This window comes from Nomascus leucogenys, chromosome 11 (assembly GCF_006542625.1).
Source record: "Nomascus leucogenys isolate Asia chromosome 11, Asia_NLE_v1, whole genome shotgun sequence".
NCBI classification, from domain to species: Eukaryota; Metazoa; Chordata; class Mammalia; order Primates; family Hylobatidae; genus Nomascus; species Nomascus leucogenys.
This window is the reverse complement of record NC_044391.1, coordinates 89,000,933-89,025,468: the sequence shown is the minus strand read 5'-3', so window position 1 is coordinate 89,025,468 and position 24,536 is coordinate 89,000,933. Positions and strand designations below refer to the sequence as shown.

General features: G+C 36.1%; 1 protein-coding gene across 3 annotated transcripts in view; it reads right to left on the bottom strand.

Moving 5' to 3' along the window:
* The window catches only part of LOC100590009, a 28,257-nt gene extending 4,417 nt beyond the window's left edge, over positions 1–23,840 (bottom strand). The window contains exons 1-5 of one of the 3 annotated variants that reach the window (XR_001116542.2): positions 23,704–23,840; positions 16,064–16,208; positions 13,447–13,643; positions 6,656–6,773; positions 4,381–4,523 (exon numbers count right to left, since the gene is read on the bottom strand). Coding sequence is in view for 2 of the 3 variants with exons in the window: in XM_003256413.2 (XP_003256461.1) it covers positions 4,448–4,523; positions 6,656–6,773; positions 13,550–13,643; positions 16,064–16,208; positions 23,704–23,714 (444 nt within the window). In the remaining variant the exon portion in view is untranslated. Of the gene's footprint in view, positions 1–4,380; positions 4,524–4,945; positions 5,102–6,655; positions 6,774–13,446; positions 13,644–16,063; positions 16,209–23,703 lie in introns of those variants that run through there. The other 2 variants (XM_003256413.2, XM_012510630.2) reach the window with 2 other exon arrangements.
* Between the last annotated feature and the right edge of the window lie 696 nt (positions 23,841–24,536).

The following is a 24,536-nucleotide window of genomic DNA, read 5'->3' as shown; positions in this document are numbered from 1 at the left end:
AATTCATACTTAGCTGGCAAGAATTTCTAGCCACTGATTTTTTTTTAAGTCACGCAATAATGAACTGATATCATGTTTGACTCCAAGAGAATGATAGAGAAGTTTGCCTGTAGGTGTCCCAGAAATGGGGCCACCTTCTAACCTACTGGGACTTACACTATTAGCTCTATCATTAAGTCCTTTCTCTTTTGAATTGTGCTGTCTTCTTATTGGAGGATCTGAAACAAAGGAGGAAGGGAAAGCAATCACAATTCTAGGTGATAATGGTCAAGAAAAGCTTGTACTTTAAATAATTCTGAGCATGGTGTGTAAAAAGAGTCATCTGAAGCTCTGGCCCAAATCCTCAACACAGATACCCAGTGACAAAATGAAAGCTGTTATAATCTTCAAGGTGTGGATTTTTGGCTGGGTAACTGAACCCATATTTGAATGAACTTCTGACTCCAACTTAGTTCCTTAGCATGAGTGGATGCTTAAACCTATTCCTCATACTCTAAAATGACCCCATCATTCCGTTCAGTGTAACCCTGCACTACCTAAGTTAATATAACCTGTCTTTTTCTAACTTGAAAGTCAGCGTATATACACCTTGGACTCAATCCAATAGAGTTAATACTGGAAAAACAGAAAAACCTCATTATATCCCTCATTCCTACATAACTCTATACCACATCATGAATTTTGCAGACGGAATTATAGTAAGACCTCAGGGCATATCCAATTTCAGACAATTCATCTTAATACTATTATTGTAAGGCATTCTTTGAAGAGAGGCAAGTGGCTGAGTTGTGACCAAAATGCTTTATAAAACCCCACATATGAATTAACAAAACTGAAATACAATACTATTACATTATCCCTATGACTAGAAATGTGCTTTCTTATGAATGATGTTGAAATGTCCAGCTAAACTCCTTTGATTATAGGAAATATAATTTTAAACCTCCAAATATTATTATGGTTAAATATTAGCTCAATATTATAGCAAGTGTGCTGCTAGTTTTCACTGTTATGTGAAAGCAATTTAAGAATTTATTATCACAGACATGAAATTTTGCTTCCAGACTCCAGTCATAGGGGAGACAACTGCAGTAAATGAGATTTATGTAACAACAGAGATTAGAATTTCTATTTTGACAAATTTTCGTTGTACATCAGGCGTTGAAGAGTCTAACATCATATAGGTTTCTGGAATACAGTTGCTGTTCATGGGAAAAGAGCAGTGTGAGAAAAGAAGATGGTGAAAACTATGTCTTTAACTGAAATTGAAGTAAACAAAAGATTGTAATCATAGAATAGAAATGGACCCTGGAGATGATCTCTTTGTTTGACAGATGCGCCTGGGAGGAGAGATGACCTCAGTCATGGGTGCAAATACAGGTTGTAGAATTCAGTTTCTTGTTTTTATCCTTTTAATTCCCGTAAGCACACTAATTAGTGGTACTGGGAATTAGCTGGAGATAAATAGGTGGGCATATTACTGGGTGCACACTTGAAGGTTTAGATTCCATTATTATCATTAGGAATGTTCCCAGTTGTGACAAAGTAATAAAAATGGTTTCTTCTTGGCAGGTTTTTGAGCTCTTTCAAGCACTGGAGTAAATTGAATTCTTCGTATTCACTTAATGTTGCCCTTGGGGCCCAAAGAGTGAAAGTAAAACCAGAGAATAAACAATTTATAAAATTGTCACATAGAACTTAATAAAATATATATATGTATGTATGCTTTTTTAAAAGACATAATATCTATTAAGCATGTGGGAGAAAATGTGTGGAATTTGAAAGTCTAAAGCTAAACAACTTTGTATAGGTAAAGTCATTACAGAAGGAGCCTAAAAATCTGCACAGCAACTATAAATTAACGAAGAGAAAAGAGTATATTAAGAAAAAATTTTAAAAAGACGAAGAAAGATTTGTTCAAAAGTCTTTAGATGAGATCAGAAGCATGAAGTGTTCAACATAGAGCAGATTCTATAACTATTTGCTGGGTAAATTTGAGCAAGAGACGAACGATATTTTAAAATATAGTTAAAAGTATAATATACAATGAAGTGCAAAAGATGACTGGTGTCTGGGGCCTTACTGCTTCCTGTAATTTTGGTGGAACTCACAAGGATTCCTCTTGAGAATAAGGGATTCCAGTGGAGTGCACCATAAACTGGAGAGTCCAGTAAGAGTCTCAATGTGGTTTTCGGCCAAAGATAAATGCTGTATCTGAGGTATCTTTGGTAATTGTTTGAAAGACGTGAAATGGTTTTTGCTCATATTTAAAATTCTGCAGCTGGATACAAAAGATAAACATCTTGTTACTTGTCTCCTAAAAAGAATGGTTAACTACCAAATCTAACATAGGACTAGCATGCCTTATGTAGATAATAACCCCTCAACAGAGTAACAGTGATGTTACTGTCATGATGGTCACATGCAAACTATGTGACAAATACGGTTCGCAAAAAAAAGAAGGAATATTTACATTAGAATATTAAGAGAAAATAAGCAAGATATATGAGACCATAAGTTTGTGGAGCACAGGAATCTGTTTTCTTTTCCAATGAATGTGCTTGGTACCTGACTTGGCCCATGGTGGATTCTTGATATGTCCTGAATAAAAGGATGAATAGCTGCATATCATCTCAGCAATATAAAAATGGACACACACAAAAATAACAACTTGTGAAAAATACTGCCTCTAAGTAGTGAAATTATAGTTATTTTTCTTACTACCTTTCTGTAATTTAAAAACTTCTATATTGAGAAAATAGCACTTTAAATCAGAAAAGAGGCATTTTTAATATAAAAGAAAACTAAAAATACCCTTAGAGACAGTAAAATGTGTTAGGCATTTAAATTTAATACATTTTCCTGATAGATAATGCTTCTCAATGTGTTTGCCTTAAAACTGTAACTGTACAAGACTGTGCAAATAGAGAAAATAATTCAAAATCTATCACTGACATCTTGCCTTAAGGAAAAATTCCTTTATGTGTAAGTTAGGATTTAATATCATGAGATAAATACAGGGTACATATTTATGGGCCTTGGGCCCCACAAAGACACTTGGTAAATGGTCATTGCTAATGGGAAAGAGGGGGCTGTAAAGAGAGAACTGCAACAGAGAAGCTTTAGGGAAAAAAAAATCCCTTTGAACCACCCAGATTTCATTGTAATTGTTTTGAATCTATTATTTTTATTTTTCTTGTTTCCTTTCAGTCCCTCTCCATATGTATATTTTATATAGATCTCATCTTATCTTTGATGACTTTTGGCTTCTGCTTATTTCCAGAATTCATACAGACTTCAGGAGCACTTCAGTACTATGACAATTTCTCACCGAAAAACCAGCCCAAGGAGTTCCTGCCCCCTGCCTCTCTCCCCATTCTCCTCTGAAATCTGTTATTTTCTTGTTTACCAGTCATGCTCTCACTTTTTCATGGGTATCCTTTTATCCTTTCAGTATCTCAGATTCACCACATCACAGATTGTTCCAGTCGATAGGAAATGTTAGGGGAGAGAAGAGGGGCAAAGCAAGTGGGTGGTGACACAACTTTCTCTGTCCTGGCACTTCCTGCCTGCTGGACTGTTTCTCTCTTGTGTACAGCTATAATGGCCTCTTTCTGAGACCTTCTCTCAGCCAGTGCTCAGAATTATATCTTAACCTGCTCTATAAATTACCCTTCCTTTTTGTGGATGCTCAATTTCCTTCATCCAATTCACTCCTGAGGACCTCTGTTGGCCCCTCTCATTGCCACCAAAGCTCACTCCACCTACCCGTTCTGCCTGCTGAAGCAAATAGCAGCTCTGTGTAAAAAGGGTTCTCTAGCAATCCCTGACTAGAAAGAGATTATTTTTAACAATATGAGTTTGGAATCCTTGAGAGACCAAAGAGTCTATATATATATTTTATTTTTAGTTTATTTCTGTCCTTAATCTGATAACCAGCCTCCACTCCAATAACAGAATGTTACCCTAAAGGCTACTATTGACAACTACCTTGTAAAGTCTTTCCCCATAGGTGTTCGATAAATATGACTAACTAAAAATTAATTTCTTAAACCATAATGTATACGTCATGCCATTGCATTTTCTAGTTTATAACACAAGGAAAATGGCAAACTTTTCTGCTCATACAAATAACTTTCCTAAAAATTGGCAATAAAATATTAATTTGAAAAAAAATAGATGTTTCCCTCTAAAGTATGACATTCTGATATATAAATTTCTCTTCCGGCCTTGCCATATGTGCCACTTTAGTGCAAAGTGTCACCTTCAAGACCTGACCACATGGGGCCAGGTGCAGTCTGTACAGCCAATGATCACGTGTATCCAAATAGAGAAGACTTAACTTTAGCCTGTTAACTAGACATGCTACAGAGCAGATACCTTGGCAATCTTATGGCACTTAAGTCCACCAGAGAATTATCCACTAACCAGAGGGTTTCAACTCGAATTAGTCTTCTAAGAATTCTGTTAAAATTTTCAACTTGGTAGGGATCCCCCAAATCCTGAAATGAAATGTTCTAATTCTGAGGAAAAACAAATAAAAAGAAAAAAGTAAGGTTTTTGTCAACTTTAGTTATTCATTTAAAATGTATTATATATATTAATTATACATCCAAACACAATTACGTTGTAGCAGTTTTCAAGATAGGGAGGGTGAAGATCTTGATCAGAATTAGTGAGCAGCATACAGGGTTTGGGAGGGTTCCATGGGTGTATGGAGGAAGAAGGCCAGGATTCTCAAGCAGATTCTGAGATTTTCTAGGTGTGTAGAATGGAAGGGATAAACTTCTGACTGCTTTACATGATCAGTAATCATTAGCCTCACTTGAAAATTCTCAGAAATCACATTTATAAAATTTTCAGAGTAAGATAACATCATTTGGAAGATGAAAACTATGATTTTGTTTAAAGTAACTAGAGATACATGCCTAAAAATGATTTGCTGTGCTTCAAAGATAGTGAATATTTTATTTTCACTTTTATTATCAGTCCACTTTGGTGTAAAATACATTGTTACCACTCTCAGTGGTCGCATTGCTCTTGTAAACCGCATTCCTAAAAGTCAACTTAATTTTTTATTTCCATATTTTGCCATCAATTTCTGTCAATAAAAGTATTGAATAGAATGACAATCCCTTTTTTAAAAATTTGAGGCCAAATAATTTGCTGTTTTTAAGGAAATGTAGACATTATCTTTAGAAAGATTATTAACATATTGATATTTTTAGGTATTATACTTTATAAAATTTGATACTTGAAATTTTATTTTCCAAAAGCATACAAGGTCTTTATTTTAAAATAAAACTTGAGAAATGATAAAAGTTTATGTGTATCACCTGTGCATTAAAATCATCTCCCCAGAAAAGATTTTTAAAAAATTTACCACTATTTCCCAACTAAGTTTTCTATGATAGTTTAGAGTTTATTTAGCCATTCTCTTACAGTATAGTTATTGAAAGGACAATCAATTTTTCTATGACAGTTTATTAGCAAGGCTCCATTGACCTTAAAGTATACCCAAGGTTAAAATTGCAAGTATAAAGAAGGAATGAATATAGACACCAAAATGACTACGCCTAAAGAGAGTCTGGGAATGGATGTCAAAGCCTTAGATGTATTGTTTAAATTTTTTAAATAAATAAGTGGATGTATTGTTTATATTTGTACTAGATTGTATCCATTCTTTATATATGAATAACTTAAAATTAATTTGAAAAGAAAGAACCATATTGGGACACGGTCTTCTATTTTCTTATCTTTGGGCAAGTCAGTTCTCTTCTTGGATTTCCTTTTCCTTTCTGAAAATAAGACATTTAAATCAGACCCTATGTGAAGCTCCTTCTCATCCCCTAATTTTGTAATTCTGTGGTATGTAAGTCTGTGAAGCAAAGGAGGCGTCAGGAGTCCTCAACAAGGAGTTTTAGGCTCTGTTTCATTTCTGGAAGACTTCTTAAACTTTTCAAGTATAATTTTATCCCTTTAAAATACAAAAATATTAGCCTCTCACTCTGTTGTGAGGAAGTTGACTTATTCTTTTGTTGCCAGAAACACTTGTCCCAGTTAAATCTTCAATCCTCTGCCTAAGCATGACTTGATCCAATTGGAGTTAGGAGCTTGAGTAGTCACAGCCCCACAGCTTTGTAGTGGTCAGGTTGACTAACTGCGGGGGATGTTTCAATGCTAGTGGCTCAGTCAGCAGGGTGATTTTCTGCACCAAGAAATGAAAATCCTGCTCCCTCACTGGTTAAAAATTTGATTTATTCTAGGATAGCTTTGTTTGAGCTGGCTGCTCAAAAGTTTCATCCTGATGCATCGTTCAAAGGATTCCAGATTGCATCGTAAACTCATTGATATGGATTATTGTCCAACATTTGACATTTTTATTATTAACAACAATTTTGTTCTTCTCAAATATTTTAAACTTATTCTCAAAGTTCAGCAACATCAGGTTAAAATGAAGGTTAGAAAATATGTAACGTATTATGATGAAAAGAAGGGGGAAAAAGAAACAGAGAAGCCCAAACACCGAGAGTTTTACGGAAAGCTCTGAAGAGATGTTAAAAAGTTGTGTTATTTATGCCCTTTAAAAAAAACAGATGTCACAATTTAATCAATGGAAAAATAGACTTTTTTTTAAAAAAAAAAAAGGTCTCACCTTGCAGTCTTCCCAGTTTTCTTGTAGTCATGTTTCCAATTTGTTTTTTCAAGAACTCTTTTCCTTGGGGGCAAGGCACACTCTACTTGTTTGAAAAGTTGCTCTTCTTCAGAGGGTCCTAGATAAGAACCAGAAGTTGAGATTTTGGAAGTATGTTGAGGGGGCAGGACTGGCATCTTCACTTGCTATTTGGTCAGTTGTTTGAAACTCCCACTAGATATCACAACTGGGGGAAGCATGATTTGACCCACATAGTGTGAGCAGTAATAAAATGATTTAACCCACTCCTGTCTTCCTAACCTGGTTGGGGGAAAGGTTGAAGACAGGGAAAGATCCAGGACTTCACCACATTTTTCATTTTCTGATAGTTGAAAATCATTTTTTTCAAATTTTGCCAACTAACTTTCCTCTCATATCTTCTAAGGAAAATTGAGCTAAACCTCTTATTTGACAACACTAAATCAGATTCACAGTTATGACAATAATAAATTAATCAAAATATGACAATTAAATATCTGAACCACTCAGTTTTCTCATTATCCTTCTGCTATAGGAGCCTGTGGCTGTGTGAGAGGCTTACTGCCGAGCCCTCTCAAAACAAGATGAGTGATACAAAAAAGGGGAAATATGAAACAAATCAGCAACTTTATTTCTTTTTCATCTTCTTTGCTTAAAAAGCAAAGGAAAGTTTTTTTAAAACTATATTAAGGCTATAATATAGGTTATAAGGTTATTTAAATAGTTCTTTTTTTTTTTTTTGAGATGGAGTCTTGCCCTGTCACCCAGGCTGGAGTGCAGTGGTGCAATCTCGGCTCACTGCAAGCTCTGCCTCCCGGGTTCATGCCATTCTCCTGCCTCAGCCTCCCGAGTAGCTGGGACTACAGGCACCCACCACCATGCCCGGCTAATTTTTTGTATTTTTAGTAGAGATGGGATTTCACTGTGTTAGCCAGGATGGTCTTGATCTCCAGACCTCGTGATCTGCCTGCCTCAGCCTCCCAAAGTGCTGGGATTACAGGTGTGAACCACCGCACCTGGCCTAAATTGTTCTTTTTTATACTATCCATGGTCTAAGTTTCTACAGATGACTGACTTACTTTTAGCTTAAAATTTCACTCATAGATTTATTTTTTATTCAGATTTAGCACATCACTGTGAAAATGTGACAGTTAAAATATAAAATATCTCTATTTTTTATACCTTAAATTCTGGGCATGTATTTCAAGGTTCACAGATAATTTAATTGCTTTCGGCTCACTGCAACCTCCGTCTACTAGATTCAAGCGATTCTCCTGCCTCAGCCTCCTGAGTAGCTGGGATTACAGGCATGTGCCACCACGCCTGGCTAATGTTTGTATTTTTAGTACAGACGAGGTTTCACCATGTTGGCCAGGCTGGTCTGAAACTCCTGACCTCAGGTGATCCACCCACCTTGGTCTCCCAAAGTGCTGGGATTACAGGCTTGAGCCACCACTACTGGCCTAGAATTAACTTTTAACCATACGTAAATATTTCTGGCCCAGTCAAGTGAGAACAATCACTAGGATAGTGATTTCATCTTCATATAATTTTCTCTTTGGGGATTGTGAAGTCATTCCTGATTTTCTTTCTCTTTTGTGTCTCAATTCAGTTAGTCACCTTATCCTAGCAGTTTTCCCTTTGAGAATCTGTCCCTTCATTTTCAATGTCCAGGTTCTCATGTCTTCCTACTTAAACTGTAATTACTTTCTCTTGAATCTTCTTGCTTGCAATGTTCTCTCCTCCAATATAAACGATACACATTACCATACAACCTTCCTAAACACAGCTTTTACCCCAGGACTCACTACTCAAAACATTTTGGAAATTTCTTCTTGCCTACAAATCCCAGCTTGTCAGATAAGGCTTTCCACAATCTTATCTCAGCTTCCATTTCTGAACTCATTTCTCACTATTTTCCAACATTATCATCCTTCAAATAAGGTTTGCACAAAACTTTCAGGGTTAGGGAAAGAATGTCCTGTTTCCAGTCTGGAGTTGGCTGGTAAGTAAATGTGGGACTCCAGATGACTAATTTTAATATCCTGATCTTCAGTTTTTCATGTCTGCAAAAAATAGGGGGAAGGTCTAAATCAAGGGCTGACCATGAATTGAATTTGGTGAGAAAACATGTTTGTTTGGCGCATATAGTGCTTTATAAAAATACTGATTTCTAGTACTTTAAGGACAATATAGGCTTTTTTAATTGCCATAGGCCCCTACACTCTCTTGTGCTTCCCCTCTGATTATTGTGCTTCCCCTCTGATATTATGTCAACTTCACTCTGATATTACGTCGACCAGGCCCCTGAAAGCAACCCTACACTAAATTACTTCAATTCCCTACCAGTTCTATCATGGTGTATTTCTATAAGTCACATCTGGTACCATTTGCGTGCACTTTCCCCACTCTGTTTTTCTGGAATGCGTGACTCCCCTCATTTCAAAGGTAAAAGAATAAAGGAAAAGGACACTGAGGACATCAAAAACAAACTTTGCTTTTGTGGCCTGTGGGCTTTTGTGGACTATGATAGAAAGTAATAAGTTCATTTGTGAAGAGTTTATGGAAGGCAATAAGAGGGAGTCCAATATTTTATTATTTCGGCACAAACATCAGTTCTTACACCAGGGGCAGGTGGAGACCAGGGTGGAGCCTTCCCTTTCAGTCATTTCTCTGGTAATGAACTCTACTGTTATCACCCAGGAAATCCTTTGACCCAGAATGAGGCAGTATCTCAACCGACTTACACATAAAATATCCTTATGTTAGGAAATGTTCTTCTTCATTGATGAGGATGATTGGATTTAAAAATCACAGAAGTGGAAAACTGGAGCAATCACCTAATTGAACAGGGAGACCCTCAGGCTGTATTGTCTTTCACCCACCCCCACTTCAAATTTGGCAGCTTTCTCTGTGCACCAGATAACCCAGAGTTATTAAACTCTTCCCTGTATTGTTTGTTTGAGTGTTATTGATCTTCTGCTATTTAATTATTTCTTTTTAAAGTAGCTTTCAAAGCTTTCTTTGAAGTTGGGGGCCAAAGTTCACTTCCACTGTGAGGAGTTGAATTAAATTGGATTTTTCTTTTTTTTCCTCAGACTTGGTTGGTAATTGAAGATATATCTTAGCAGCTGAACTACAGTCTGGAATACCTGACAGTTCAGGGATGTTGACTTTCACTTGCTCCCTCTCAGCCTGTTCTTTGTCCCCTCACTGGATTTGTAACACGTAATAGCAGTCACTGAATTAACTTCCTGGGATATTTTCGAATGGAAAGAATCTATTCTTTAAAAGAATTCTGCCAGCAGTTTACTTTTTTGCTTTACTTAATTGTGAAAATTTAAGTCAGTCTTGATCTGGCAATCAAAGCCTTAGGCAATTGCTATTTATCACACACCAGATAACCTTTCCTGTCTTATGAGCTCTTCCTGAATGTACAATTGAGGCAATTGAGATAAATTGAAGTAGCTTTGATGGGTGTTTCCAGATCTAATTTGGAAGGAGGGTAATTCTTCTCAAAGTGCTTTTGAAAAGCATTTGTTATCCATGTCACAAAACAAACTTAAACCAAATTAAGAGCAATGAAGGAGGGACATCTATTTCTCCCTGGTTTGAGGCGATGGGATTTTTTCGAATGTTTTCCATCCCCTAGATCATGCTCTGGTCCTTTTATGACTAGTCACTTACAAGAGATTGGGTGTTGTTAATGATCTATAGAAGGAAAATATGCTTTTATCTCTACAGAGCAATGATGTCCTCTGCATGAATGGCCACCATGGTCGTTACGTTGGATTGGTTTTGCTGAGTGATGACCTCAGCACATAACCTGGCCACTTAAGTCAGGGAGAGAAGGAGACCTTTGGACATTCTCTGCACAGGCTCATTTTCAGTTTACCCTCACATTTTATTTCCTTGTCATCTCCAGTTTCTGTAGTTCTCTCTAAACCCCGACCCAGCACTTGTGCTCAGAATTCGATTTCTTTTTGCCTCATTATGGCTGCCACAATTATCAACCACCTGCCCCTGCACTCACACACTCATGCCAGCATTTTTACTTATCAGTCTATTCACTTCCTATTCAAATTTCTTTCTTCTCTCCCTTTCCTCATACCTCTTAAACCAGTGTTTCTCATAGTATGGCCTTCAAGTCATCTACAACAGAATTCCTTGTGATAATTTTTTACAAATCTGGATTCTGGGAGCCATCCCTTACATCAGATTCTGTGGGAGCAGGGCCCAGGAATCTGACTTTTCACACACCTCAAGATGATTTGTTCACACACTAAAGCTTAGGGACTAAATTAAATCCTTCCTGCTTTAGCCTGTGATGTAGCTCTCTCTTCCTTTTGCTAGAGGACTCCTGACACATGTGACACACTCAGCCACCACTTCTCTTGGTGTCCTTCCTTCCTAATTCTTCACAATTTCTCACTCTTGGAAAAAAAAAAAATCTTCCCAAAGTCCTGAAAGGACAACTCTAATTTATCCCTAGTAGTACTATCTACTCACATTTTAAAAATAGGAGTCAGTGCTTGGCTACAAATAGAGCTGACAGAGTTAAAACATAAGAACATATTTTACTCAAAGTATAAGAAAATTACGCTATTTTAGTTCCCCTTCCTTTGCCAACTGAATTTGAGTGAAAGAAGACAAGCATCATGTGGGGATCCACTGAGAGGGAAAATGAGCAGATGAATAGACCTAAAGCCACTTTTCCTAAATCAACAGTAAAATTGTGCAATATACAATATTACTGCAAATCTGCTAATATAGATGGAAGATAGCGAAGATTTGATGTTTCCTAGAGACTAAACACTCACTGAAGCAGGAATTATGTCTAATATTATTTCACTGGCTTTTGTGGATGCAAAAAAAGGCATGAGAAACGCATGGCCTCTGTTCTTACAGAATTTATAATCTATTGAAAGCTGCTTATTGAAATCAAACATTATGTATATGAAGGACTGCAGATGGCGATTATTCAGATTATTATACTATTACCCTTGTAAAACCTGATAGGATAAAATAATAATAGCAAAACATAGTTATTCCACCAAATTTAATGTGCTGTGTGAAAATGTAAAATGAGACTACCTGGTTTATTTAGTGTGATGGTTAATTTTAGATATCAACTTGACTGAATTAAGGGATACCCAGATAACAGGTGAAACATTACTCCTGGGTATGTCTGTGTATTAGTCAGTGTTCTCCTGAGAAACAGAACCAATACGAGATAGATAGATGATAGATAGATGATAGATATAGATGATAGATAGATAGATAGATAGATAGATAGATAGATAGATAGATTAGATAGATAGATAAAATGGGGGTCATTATGGGAATTGGCTTACATAATGATGGAGGCTGAGATGTCCCACCACAGGCTGTCTGCAAGCTGGAGAACCCATGAAGCCGTTGGTGTAACTCAGTCTGAGTCTGAAGGTCTAAGAACCTGGAGAGCTGACGGTGTCACTCAGTCTAAGGATGAAGACCTGAGAACGCCTGAGAATCTGGCGGCCTGCTGATGTAAGTCCTAGAGTCCAAAAGCCAGGGATCTTTGAGTTCTTATGTCCAAGGACAGGAGAAGATCAGTGTCCCAACTCCAAAAGAGAAAGCAAATTCATTGTTTCTCTGCATTTTTGGTCCCCCTAGGTCCTCAACCACTTAAATAGTGCCCACCCACACTGGGTGAGGGCAGATCTTCCTTACTCAATCCACTGATTCAAATGCCAATCTCTTCCAGAAATGCCCTTACAGACATTCCCAGAAATAATGCTTTACCAGCTTATCTAGTTATTCTTTAATGCAATCAATGTAACACCTAAAATTATCCATCACAGCCTGTGAGGGCATTTCTGGAAGAGATGAACATTTGAATCAGCAGGCTGAGCAATGATTTGCCCTCACAAGTGTGGGCAGGCATCACGCAACCCATTGAGGCCCCAATAGACCCTGATGGAGTGACACTATCATCTCTCCTGATTTTCAGATCTTCACACACATACCAAATTATACTACTGGCCTCCCTGTTTCTTCAGCTTACAGACAGCGTATTGTAGGACTTCTCAGTCTCTATAATCATGTGATTCCTACAATAAGTCTCATCTATCTATCTATTATCTATCTATCTATCTATCTATCTATCTAATCTATCTCTTTAGATATCTCTCTCTCTCTCTCTCGATGTATAGCTGTATATATATAGAGAGAGATGTATATATCGAGAGAGAGGTGTATTTTATTGGTTCCATTTCTCTGGAGAACCTGATGAACACATTTAGATTCTATTTTGATGTTGTTGGAAAAAACCAATATAGAATTAAGTCAACTTAAAGTCATCAGTTGAAATGACAGTGTTATTCGTTATCATAAAAAATAGTAAATAAACTAAATTTCCAACAAAGATTATTGGTTAAATATATTTAATATATTTAATGATACTAATATGATGGAAAATTATGCAAGCTTTAAAAAGTATGTTTTGGATAATGTTTAATGGCATGGAAGAAATGCTGACAATATTATTCTGTTAAGTGAAAAAACTTAAGAAATAAAAATTACATATATGTATGTGTGTGTAAAAAGTAAATGGAAATAAAAGTCACAGTGGTTATTCTGAATAGTCAGTTACAGGTTCTTCTTTATCTTTCAGTGTTTTCCAGTATTTATTACTGAATGTTAGTTATTTATATAATCAATTATAAGAATATGCTTTCAAAGGCGGCTTCACTTATCAACAATTCTATGGTCTTGAAAAAGGAAAATTTTACCTCCAAATGATGTCTTTTTTTTTTCTTCAAGTAATGTCTTTTAATCCACAAAAAATTCTACTCAGAGGATGTACACGAAAAAGGCACACATTTATTCTTTTACCTTCTCTTACTCTTGGGTAACGTGGTTGACTTCCTTGAACGTCATGTTGTTCTACCTTGTGCCAAGTGAGGTACTTACAAGAATCTGATGGAAGCTTTAAAACAAGAGAGAAGAGAGACACTGTATCATCTGGCAATATGTAGTTCTTTTGCTTCCGTGTGTAAAAGTAATGCAAATCCATGCCAAACACTTAGCCAAATTGAACTCCAAATATCTAATGGTGTGCTCATGGAAATCATCTTATCCAATCTAAATTATGTGTTCTTATTCAACTTCGCATCTCCAACACCTGCAACTGATTTACATTTGATGGTAAATGACAGCATGAATAAATATATGTACCCATTCATGATCCCCTTTAGACCAATTTATATAAATCATCCTTTAATATGTTTTAATATCTCATGAGCAGTCTCATTCCATTTACAACAGTTCTAATTGTTAAAATGTCTTCATTACATGGACCCTGCTTATTACATAATCCCTCTAACTTGCTCCAATTGTACGAGTTATATTTTTTTAAGGCTACACAGAGAATAACTCCACGTATGCTTACTGTTTTAAACGTTTAATTATAGTTGTCATTCTTTTCCTAAGTTATTCAATTATTACTCATAGATAATCGTCTATAAATTAGTAAATATTTTGGTGGTTATTCTTGGAAAGAGTTTCCACTTATTGACATTGCTCTGAAAATGTGTAGTTCAAACTGAATGAAATATTTCAGGTACAGCCATCTTGTTCTGGACAGCATATTACTGACTAGAACATGTGCCAAGATCACATTTGGGGCAATTTTAATTGTTTACTAACATTGGGATTGTAATCGATCAAAATTCCAGTGTTTTATATAACTTGTTATTATTTCAAGGTTAACACAAACAAAAGGCATATTACTTGAAAAGAATATTATATTAAATATTTACACCATAGAGTCATTCTTCTGTTAGCCAAAGTTAAACACGTGTACAAACAAACTCAGAATATTTAGTTTAAAAAATGTTAAGTATTTGGAACAAATACTCTGTTCTTTACAGCAGAATTTGGCACGTGCTGCCCCAAAATAAGTTGAGAAGTGCTGGCTTTTTAATAATAATTTAACTTTGATATTTTAGCTGCATTACTTACTCACTGAATGACCTTGGCCATGCTCCAATAAATATCCAAATACCTTCATTTTAAAAATAGAACTAGTAACAAAAGCTGTCTACCTTGCTATCAGTAACACTAAAAAGTTAACTTATGCTTGAGCCATTCTTGGAGATATTCTGAGGGTTTGCTAACGTGCTTTCAAGGAATGAACTCATCCTTTTGTACTATTCTTTTAGGAAAACAATAAACACAAAACATTTTAGATTACTAAGGAATACAGCCCACAACCTACTCTTAGCTGTTCGGTTTATATACTTATGGAAGCCTCTTTCCCAACACCTTACGTGAGTTTGGAATTTTTCTTTTCTTGCTTCTATTATAGAATAAAAATTTCTTGGAAGTTAAGTTATCTAGGATTGCCACACCCACTGCCTCTGTGCTATTTTATGAGGCTTGTGCTGGGAAAAGAAAAATTGTTTTAAGCTAAAGCTGTGTTTGAGAGGAAAGTTTTCATTTTTCACCAGACATCTACTTTTGTACAAAAACCCATTTTTTTTTTTTTAAGGAGCTAAGTGGTTGATTTTGGAACTTCTGACATTGTAGGAAAATGAGCTGCTGCATGTTTTTATGTATTTCTATGTAAGGTTGTCAGAGTGGTGCAGCTGTGTGACAGTTGTTTCTTCCTAAAGGAAGAGCGAATATTTGTGTCTTGCCCTGTAATTTTTCCTTTTTTTAATTCTGATGGGCCAATTGATTAATGTATTGTTCAATAAATTTTTTTGATGCTAGCATGCTTCATCACATTTTATTCAAAAATATATATTACCACATTATATGTCAGGCACTCTGTTAAACACTGGGGATACAAAGTTGAATAAAACATGATAATTGTGCTTGAAAAACTAATTTTCTGTAATTTGGTAGGTAGACATTTGAATAACTCACCTTAAGCCAGAGGGATGCCCAGAATAATTATGTATGAAGGGAAGGGAGAAAAGGCGTGTATGATTCCAGTTAGATGGCTTAGAGAGAATGTCTTAGAAGTGGTGGGTTCAGGAGATAAGAAAAATGTATCTTGCAGACAAAGGAAATTCCAGAAAGAAAGGAAAGTAAATCTCAGAATAGAGACAGAATTTGCACTCAGCAGGAGAAAGGAAGGAGTGCCACTTTTGGCTTTAATGGTCATTATCTTTTCTACTCATCTTCTCCTTTCTCCTCCTTTTTGATCTTCCTTCCTGCAATCCAACTTCCTTCTTTTTTACCCTTTGAATTGTAACTGAGAGTGTCAACTTTTCATTTCTCCTCTCGCAATTACAAGGGTAGGGATAAACAGCTAATACACTTATTTTGAAACGTTGAATATCAAATAAAATATGTTCTATAAACTTATCATCAGGTAAAGAGTTAATTAAAAATATTTACCAAGGATGATATTCCAGAATCCAAACGTGGGTAGAATGTTCTTCTCCTTGATGGAGCTGACCCAGTGTGGGTCTCACTTGGATCAGAGTAGTATGATGAATTAGATGGACAAATCTCTTGACTACTTGTGTTTTGACCTGAGGAGCTGAGTAAAAGAAAACTCTTAAAGTGTTCATATATGTGTTTTAAAGTTTTTTAATGTAAGTATCCTTGTTTAAAATAACAACAGGCATGGCACAGTGGCTCACACCTGTAATCCCAGCACTTTGGGAGGCCGAGGCCAGGGGATCACTGGAGGTCAGAAGTTCGACACCAGCCTGGCCAACATGGTGAAACCCCATCTCTACTAAAAGCATAAAAATGTGCTGGGTGTGGTGGTGTGTGCACCTGTAATCACAGCTACTTGGGAGGCTGAGGCAGGAGAATCCCTTGAACTCGAAAGGTGGAGGTTGCAGTGAGCTGAGATAGTGCCACTGCACTCTAGCCTGGGCAACAGAGACTCCGTCTAAAAGTAAAAAAAAAAAACACCAAAAAAAAACAACCAACAACAAATTATAAGCATTAAGTTTTCCCCTAAAAGAAAGATAATACCGTAGATTTTAGAAGGATTTTTACCTCTTTTCACAGTTCTAAGCAAATTTTTATGGCTAATGGTCTGTTAAGACAAATTCCCTTCAAAGGTAAGGGTGTCTACATAGACTGTGTGTCTTAGAAAAAGGCATCTAATAGTATACACGAACACACACACACACACACACACACACACACTCGCTTATAAGATACCAAGGAGTACAGCCCTCATGTTGATGCTGGAACATCATTCCTAGTAGAGCTACAGCTGCAGATCTGGCATGTACAGTCTCTGCATGATTCTGGAACTTAAATTTTCCCGAGATTTTCCCCAAGCCTATTATATTCCCTCAGATTAGCGGCAAATGACTTAAAAAGTCAGATTCTTTAATCAATTTTACTCACTTTGGAATGCCACTCAACCCTTTCACATAATAACAGTCCAGTTCTCCTTGTATTCCTATATTTATACCACTGAGATGTAAAATATATGTTATACTAATTCTCTGGTTTTTTATTTATTATTATTCTTACACTTTTCCCTTTCTCCTTAGAAATGGTGGTTAGGTTTCTCTTTCTGTAATTGATGTTGTACATTATGTTAAGCCAATAATTTTAAAATATTTTAATCTAAATATTTTTTGCGCGTGAAGTAAAACTAGAAATCACATCTTTCCATAGTTACGGTCTCTTTTTTTCTCTTGGTAGATTATTTTTCAGTCTCCAAGAATCTTAAGAGAAAGTATTCTATATTTTTAGCACATTTATTATGACTAATAGCAATTTCACTGATAGGAAACTACACACTTCTTGTTTATTAAGGTTGCCTTCATGAAGTACAATGTAGAAACATCTTTCATTTTTCACTTATAACTGAGCTAGTACAGTAGAAGAGCACAATTATATTCTAAAATAGCATCGTTCTTTAAAAAGTTTCATATTCTAAAAATATCATTACTATGCCATTAAATTTTTTTTAAATGACCTATGATCATGAAGAAAATTATTTCTCTATCTGCCACTAAATTCAAAAGTCAAGAATTTGGTCTTAATTATGTAAAAAAATCAAAACATATATGCATCTCATTTCTGTCTCACTTGAGCAATTCTTTAACAGTTTGGATATTGTTTCTTGAAATTATCAAAAAGCATCGTGTCATAAAAACAAATTAACAAACATTACAGAAACAAACTCAAAATTTCGGAATTTTATTATTCCTAAAGCAGATAAATCCTGCCATCTAAAACTGGAGTTTTAGCCAGTAATTATGAGAAAAAATTGAGGGGAAATGGAATAATATATCAGAGGATTAACAGGAGTGAAACTTTAACTGACTTTTGGGTTCATTTGTCTTTACTAAAATATGCTAGCCACTTTATGCCAGAATAAAATAAGAAAAATAAGGACAATGAATATGGATAAATCTTTCTTCAGTGACTTGTGTCTTGTGATTACAAACTCCAACGATGGTTACACAATGAGGGGTTGGGTTAATAGAATAACCTGTAAGTCTCCCTCTAAAGTATGGGACATGGTTTTATCTTGCTTATATAATCTCCTTAAAGTAGGAAACAAGGAAAATAAAGTTTATATAATTACAAGATCTGGCAGGAAAGATCCAGTTGATTAGGTTTTTATTGTACCTTCTTGTGTAGTTTTGCAAGACTAAGCATAACAACCTCAAGGTGAAATTAAGTTTTAAAGTATAAGTGAAAATTATCTCATCATCTTAGTTTACACGAGATTTCTTTCTGGTTTAAACTAGAACTCTTTATGGCATTATCCCGGTAATGACCGGGCATTTATTAATAATAGAAGGTAATTAAAACTTTAGTAATACAAGTAAGTAGGCAGCTAAACACCCTTACCATCTTTCTCCCTCTGTCTCTCCCTCTCCTTCCTTCCCTCTCTCTCTCTCTGTCTTTCTTCTCTCTCTCAATGCATTTCATTTTTTTCAGAATGGACAGAAAAATGAATCGAAGAATGGTTGTGTTTCATCTAAGAAAATTCCACTCAATAGACGACTAGTCTGATTGTCTTTGAGTGTGAAATCTGCTTGTAGGCCCCAAAGTCTGCATCCTTTTCTCACATTCTTATATTACTCCAGACACCACACCAGGGTACAGTGATAAAGGGCAGTGTGCTGGGAGGAGCTCGTGTTAAAAACCTCTGGGACATTCTCAGAATCTTAGTTCTGTCACTTCTATTATAAATTTCATATGGAATTTTTCTTCAGTCTGCTCCTTTGGAGAAATTTCAGCAAAACAAGATCATTTCTGATCATTTAGTTTTAAAAATAAAATAAAAAATAGCATACCTTCCAGATTATATAACTCACTCAAATTTCTCCTCCATCTACAACTGCCTTAATGTGTACATCATTGAAGTCAAAATGGCAAGACCTGCAAGTCCTAGGAATTTGAAAAACAGTGACTGCTATGACCCTCGTTAAGGCACTTAGCATAATCTCTGATCCTCCGTTCTGTATCTTTAATATTCAGGTGATAATGTGGACTGTGCCTCAGGGATAGGGTGTTTTGTTTTGTAATATTACTGCTATAATGACAAGTGCTGCTATTACTAAAATTATACTTTTACAGTTTACATTTATTGACATTTACTATGTGGTAGGCACTATACTAAGAGATTTACGTGAATTAACTCATTTAATATCATTCCTATCACCTAGTGAAATGAATAACATTATTTCAACTTTAAAGATGAGGAAATTTAGGCACAGAGAGACAGGGTAACTTGCTCAAGTTACATTAGTAAATGACCAGTGATCTTAACTGCTAGAATTCATACAAGATGCAGATAACTACTGTCATTCCTTAAATTACTGAAGAGATCTATCACCATTAGGGTGCAGTTGTTATTAAGAAAAATCACTAATATTGATTTTTCTTATTTTAATTACTTCACTTAAACACATATAAATAATTGTACTAGTTAATAGAACATGTAAATTCAAGCAGTTATTATTTATTGAAAACAAAAGTTGAGCATTCAGTAGTAGAACCTATGAGAACGCCATTCCAGATAACATCAAACTGTTTTTTAAATGCTCCCACCTCCCCTCCCCAAAAGAAAATAAAACCAGACAAATGCAGTTTAGTTGGTATATTGGTTTACTCATTTTTAATCTTTCTGCCTGCAGTGAACAAACAGTTATCATAAATTACAAATCTAAACCTTTATGAAAGAGGAATTAATTTTATTAATGTTCCAATATAAAGCTGCCGTGGAGAAGATGCCATGGCTAAAACTGTACAGCATTTGTCAGCCATGATTTATAGTGTCTTTAAAATAGCTGGCGTTATCCGAATTGGCCATCTAGTCTTGGTTGAAAAACGGTGTAGAAAGGCTAACAAAAAGGATCAGGTGAGCTGAGACTGCTGGATGAACAACAATAATATAACTTATCAATTCATGAGCCCTTTCATCTGAAGATTGCAATGTTCTTTACAATCACAAATTTATAAGCCTCATAAATTGTCTGCAGCAATGGTTGCTATCTGTTTAATTAAAATGTCAAGGTGGTGATTATGTAACTTTGTAAGGCGAGTGAAGGAGGAAGTGACAGATGGCCCACTTTCTAAGGTGAAGTTGAGCTCTTAAGTTGCATAAAGGTATGTTGAGCACACATCATACACAGGCCATGGGCTCCTTTAAGACATGTAGTGTTGTCAAAATAGTATAGCATGTGACTCAGTTTCTAAATGTTCCATTTATACTCATTGCTTCAACATGAGGGCTTGTATTTAGGAGGAAGGAAGGAAAGCATGTTCAACTTTATTTTTCAGTTAGCAAAGGGCACTCTTTCCAATCTCTCAGCCTCCTTCTCCTTCCAAAAATATATTGAGCTAGAGTCTCAAATTCAGTGGGATCTCGCCAAAGCCAGGTACTTCTGAGGCATGGGCTAGAATGGAATTACTATGAACTCTATAGCATTACATTTGGATGAAAGGAAATGTGATTTCAGCCTCTTTGATTTCTTAGACCATTTTTAAAAATATTTAAAACCCAGAATTTCTGTCCTCTTTATGCTTGTATTTTGTTTGTAAAATGGGTCATGATTGTGCTCTTTATATGCCAGACATGGTAATGAGAAAACTGAAAGTATTCTCAATGGAGTTATCATAAAGCCAGGAAGAAATTTGATATTATAAGTTGTTAATTTCTACACTGGCAAATTTGCTAGATTTTTTAATTTGAAGTTTATTACTATATACTGATAGCTTTAAATTGAGTTTCTGGAAGTAAACATGTAAACTGAGTAAATAATTATTTATCAGTGAGCTATTCTGAAAAGCTAGGTGTTTTAGAGATATTCCAAAAATATTTCACTTATCCCAAAGCCTAGGATTTCAACGGATGTGTCCTAAATGATTTACATTGTTGATTCTAAAAGCATACAAGAATAAATTTCAATTTTGAAAAATACACAATTGCAATTGCTTTTTCTCTACCTCAGTCTGAATGAGTCAGATTTTATGTGACCCAATTTTTATTCTTATAAATTTTGCAGGTCCCTATTATTTTAGCCCCATAAACATTCTTATAAACATTTATAGGCCACCAAACTAAGGTGCAACAAAAGTAAAAGAACAGACACCTATAATACTTCTCTAGAGGTAAAATTTGTAAACTTCAATAGCTACTAGTTGGTTCACTAACATTTATAGAAGCAAAAGATATATTCAAATAACAAAACCAATGAAGATAGACTGAACTATCTCTATGTTCCCACTATGAAATTATATTTAGAAATGTTTAGAGCTTTATTGTAACAACATTTATAGCTGCAGCTTAGGTGGTTTTCAATACTTGAGGAATATCTACTACTCTCTATATTATTACAGCTTTGAAAATTTAACCACATACAACACTCTGAGCTAGAAGAATATAGATACTAAAAGAAAATATGTGACTGAGGTAGATCTTGCTAGCAGAAACAAAACTATAAAATGCCAAATGAAATTGACAGTGTTTTAGGAAGGTGGGATGAATAAGGTTCTTGTTTCATGATGTGCAGAAATGTGATTGAAGAAATACTGGCATCGAGGAAACTTTTCTTTAATCCTTCCCTCTCTCTTACTCTCCCCTTTCCTTCCTTCCTTCCTTCCTTCCTTCCTTCCTTCCTTCCTTCCTTCCTCCCTCCTTCCGTCCCTCTCTCCCCTCCCTCTCTCTTTCCCTCCTTCCCTCCTTCCTTTCCTTCCTTCCTTCCTTCCCTCCCTCCTTCCTCCACTCCTTCCTTCCTTCCTTCCCTCCCTCCCTACTCCCATCCCTCCCTCCCCTCCTCCCTTCCTTCCTTCCTTTTCTTCCTTCCTTCCCTCCCTCCTCCACTCCTCCCCTCCTTCCTTCCTTCTTTTCTTCCTTCCTTCCCTCCATCCCTCCTCCACTCCTCCCCTCCTTCCTCCCCTCCTTCCTTCCTTCCCTCCCTCCCTCCCTCCCTTGCTTCCTTCCTTCTATCCCTCCCCCATCCCCTCCCCTCACCTCCCCTCCTTCCTTCCTTCCCTCCCTCCCTCCTTTCCTTGCTTCCTTCCTTCTATCCCTCCCCCATCCCCTCCCCTCCCCTCCCTCCCTCCCTTCCTTCCTTCCTTCCTTCCTTCCTTCCTTCCGTCCTTCCTTCCTTCCGTCCTTCCCTTCTTTTGCTTTTCACAATTTGAAGATTAAAGTTTAAGTTGTATCCTGGGTGTAGGCTGGGTGTGGTGGCTCACCCCTGTAATCCCAGCACTTTGGGAGGCTGAGGTGGGTGGATTGTCTGAACTCACGAGGTCAAGAACTGCCTGACAACATGGTGAAACCCCGTCTCTACTAAAAATACAAAAATTATCCAGGTGCAGTGCACAGGCCTGTAGTCCCAGTTACTCGGGAGGCTGAGGCACGAGAGTCTCTTGAACCTGGGAGACAGAGGTTGCAGTGAGGCGAGATTGCACCACTGCACTCCAGCCTGGGCGATAGAGTGAGACTGTGTATCCAAAAATAAAAAATAAAATTAAATAAATAAATAAAAATAAGTCGTATCCTGGGTATCACTCTTTAGGCTGTCTCTAAAATCATTTTATAAAGATTTACTAGTTGAAAAATAACAATGCTGAAAGTAAAGATTATTTTATATGGAACAAATAAACCTTTTGTTATAGTGTACTAAAAGAGTTTTAGCAAGTAGAGAAAAAATGAAGTTTACAATTCTGCACAGAACTACTATCCATTTTAAACTCTTGTTTTGTATGCTAATTTCTCCAAATTAATACACATTTAATTTTTAATATTAAAATCAAGTATCTTGACGCTGTTTGAGATATACAGAGTTGGCTAAACAAATAGAGCTTCTATCGCTCCTTTGATATTCTAATCCCTTACCTAAACACAATTCATTTCTTAATTATAGGTAGTAGTAAATGGAAGCTATAAATAAGTTTTGTACACGTTTATGAAACCAATTTTCAATCTTGAAAATTGAAGATGCAAATATCAGTTTTTAAAAAGTGAGAGCCAGGTTATATACTAATATAAAAAAAAATTTCAAGAAACCTGCAAATCCCCAATTGTATATTGTTTAATTATCAGCATGTTTGAGAAACAGTTATGAGATAGCTATGAAATTTAGGAGTGAGGAAACAAATATTGGGTTTGGGCCTCTATTTAATCTAATTTGTGGCTTTAATGAGCTGGTATAAGTCATGTTTTTATGATAGTAATTTCATTTAAACTGAAACACTAATAGATATTACCTTTCAGCTATCTTGCGTATGTTTCTCATGAAAATCACAAATGCTTTCTTGAAGAGTCCCATGTCTTTCAGACATACCATTACTAAAGGAGTAAGCCCACCTCTCTCCATCACAACAATGATCACAGAAACTGCATTGCATTTGTAACCAGGTATTAGGGGAGACGGTGGCAGTTGAGTTTGCTTCTCTCTCAAGGCAACCATAATCAGTAATGCAGGCTGCGTGACTTTATGTCTCTAAAGGAAATTTAATCTGGTAACACTATCTACGTTTGTTTGGCTTTTTTCTTTCGCTCAACTAATGACAAAGGTTACTTTTAATTTTCCTACCTTTCAGACATGTCTTGCAGGTGCAAAAAGTCCTCTTACCTTCATAAAGCTATTTTTCTGAAGACATTTTTCATCATGTTCCCTGGAGGGGATATGAGAGCTGTCCACCAAGAATCTGCAGCCTCTTTTGGGGGTCTTCCATGGATTCACTGTGACCAAGGAAACAAGCTGTTACCTAGCAACACAGCCCTTCAGGAGGTATTGTTACCAATCTCTCAGAGCTCATCAGAGGAATTCCTGTGCTCCTGGAGCAGCTTTAACAGGGATCATTGTTTCTAGGGAGTTGTCTAAACTGTGATATAACTGAACCTCAACTACGGAAACATAAATGTTAGCAGAGGGGATAAATGTCCATAGCATCCCTGGAAGGTTCGCTGTCTTCGGTTCCATTATTTTTTGAATTGTTTGCACTGGCTTGGGTTTCTTGAAGTTCTACTTGTGCAATATATCCCCCAGTATTTGGTTTCTTGCTTCTCTTCTGTAGAAAAAGAAGCAAAACGGAAGATACCTAATTCTTGCTTGAAGTATGCTCAAATAAAACTCCTATGATTTGAAGACCGGGAATTCTGCCTTATTCATAACAAGAAATAAATAATAGCTATTTATTTCAAAGCAAATTTTTTACAACTTTTCAGAAAAAAAAAGGAGTATATGTATACTCATTTATTGATCCAACTATCCTGCTCTGAGTGTCTGCTATGTACATAGATAGCATTGTGAATTTTTAACTTCATGAGCTGATAAAATGAATGTCCTCTAAACTTGAAAGTTGTATGTCTCCTTTCCCAAAAATAGAATAATGTAGCTGTGTTTCTGTGTACTAAGAAATTGCT